The sequence below is a fragment of the Nematolebias whitei genome, chromosome 19, assembly GCF_014905685.2.
Source record: "Nematolebias whitei isolate Nwh7 chromosome 19, NemWhi1, whole genome shotgun sequence".
Classification (NCBI taxonomy): Eukaryota; Metazoa; Chordata; class Actinopteri; order Cyprinodontiformes; family Rivulidae; genus Nematolebias; species Nematolebias whitei.
Genome location: NC_056516.1, coordinates 13,085,153 through 13,086,389, shown reverse-complemented (window position 1 = coordinate 13,086,389; position 1,237 = coordinate 13,085,153). Strand labels below are relative to the sequence as shown.

The 1,237-nt window shown below is 52.5% G+C and overlaps 1 protein-coding gene across 1 annotated transcript in view; it reads left to right on the top strand.

Moving 5' to 3' along the window:
• Window positions 1–1,237, top strand: part of pdik1l (PDLIM1 interacting kinase 1 like) — a 20,326-nt gene continuing 19,089 nt past the window's right edge. The window contains exon 1 of the mRNA XM_037693630.1: window positions 1–91. Coding sequence (XP_037549558.1) covers window positions 1–91 — 91 coding nt within the window. The remainder of the gene's footprint in view (window positions 92–1,237) is intronic.

Below are 1,237 nucleotides of genomic sequence, written 5' to 3'. Positions count from 1 at the left end.
ATGAACAAGAACAAGGAGCTCAGTGTCCCTTGCTGGGACATGGGCTACCAGGGCCCCATTCTGGAGCCAGACCTGGGGGAGGGGCTCATTGGTGAGTGCCTGGTGACTGAGTCTCTACCCATGGGGCCCGGTCAGGCTCAGCCAGAAGGAGCAACATGAGTTTGCCTTCCTGTGGGCTTACCATCTGCCAGAGGAGCCATACAAGTCAGGTGCATGATGGCATGGGCAGTGGCCAAAAGCAGCTTGGCGCTCTGTCCCTGGCTTACCAAAGCTGGCTCTTGGGACATGGAACATAACCTCTCTGGTGGAGAAGGAGCCTGAGCTTATGCATGAGGATGAGAGGTACGGACAAGATACAGTTGGGTTCACCTTGAAGTAGAGCATGGCTCTAGAACTAATCTCCTTGAGAGGGGCTGGACCTTATTACACTCTGGAGTTGCCCATGGTGAGAGATGTCGAGCAGGTGCGGGTCTACTTGTAGTCCCCCGACTTAGTGTCTATGTGTTGGAGTTTTCCCCGGTGGATGACAAGGTGGATAAGAGGGTGGCTTCCCTGTGCATTCGGTTGGAGGAACGGGCTCTGACTGTTGTTTGTGTTACTTGGACGGGTGTGACTGGGAGGAACAGCCTCACTGATCTGAACCCGAGTGGTGTTCTGTTGCTGGACTTCTGTGCTAGTCAGTTTGTCCATCATGAACACCATGTTCGAACATAAGGGTGTCCATAAGTGTACTTGGCACCAGGATGCTCTAGGTCATAGATCGATGATTGACTTTGTAGTCATGTCATCTGATTTGTGGTTGCTTGTTTTGGACACTCAGGTGCAGAGAGGAGTTGAGCTGTCAACTGATCACCACCTGGTAGTGAGTTGGGTCAGATGACAGGGGAAGATGCCAGAGAGACCTGGTAGACCAAATGTGTGTGAGGATAGGCTGGGAATGCCTGTCAGAAGAACCTGTCAGAAAGATCTTCAACTCACACCTCCAGGAAAGCTTTAACTGCATCCTAGCTGAGGCGGGGGACATTGAGTCCGAGTGGGCCATGTTCCGTACCTCACTTATCAAGGTCACTGCCTTGAGATGTGGCCGCAAGGTTGTCTGTGCTTCTCGTGGTGGCCATCCTCAAACTCGGTGGTGAACAGCTCAGGTTAGGGAGGTTTTCAAGCTGAAGGAGTCCTATCAGACCTTGTTGGTTGATGGGACTCGGGAGGCAGCTGATTACCAGAAGACCAAGCGATC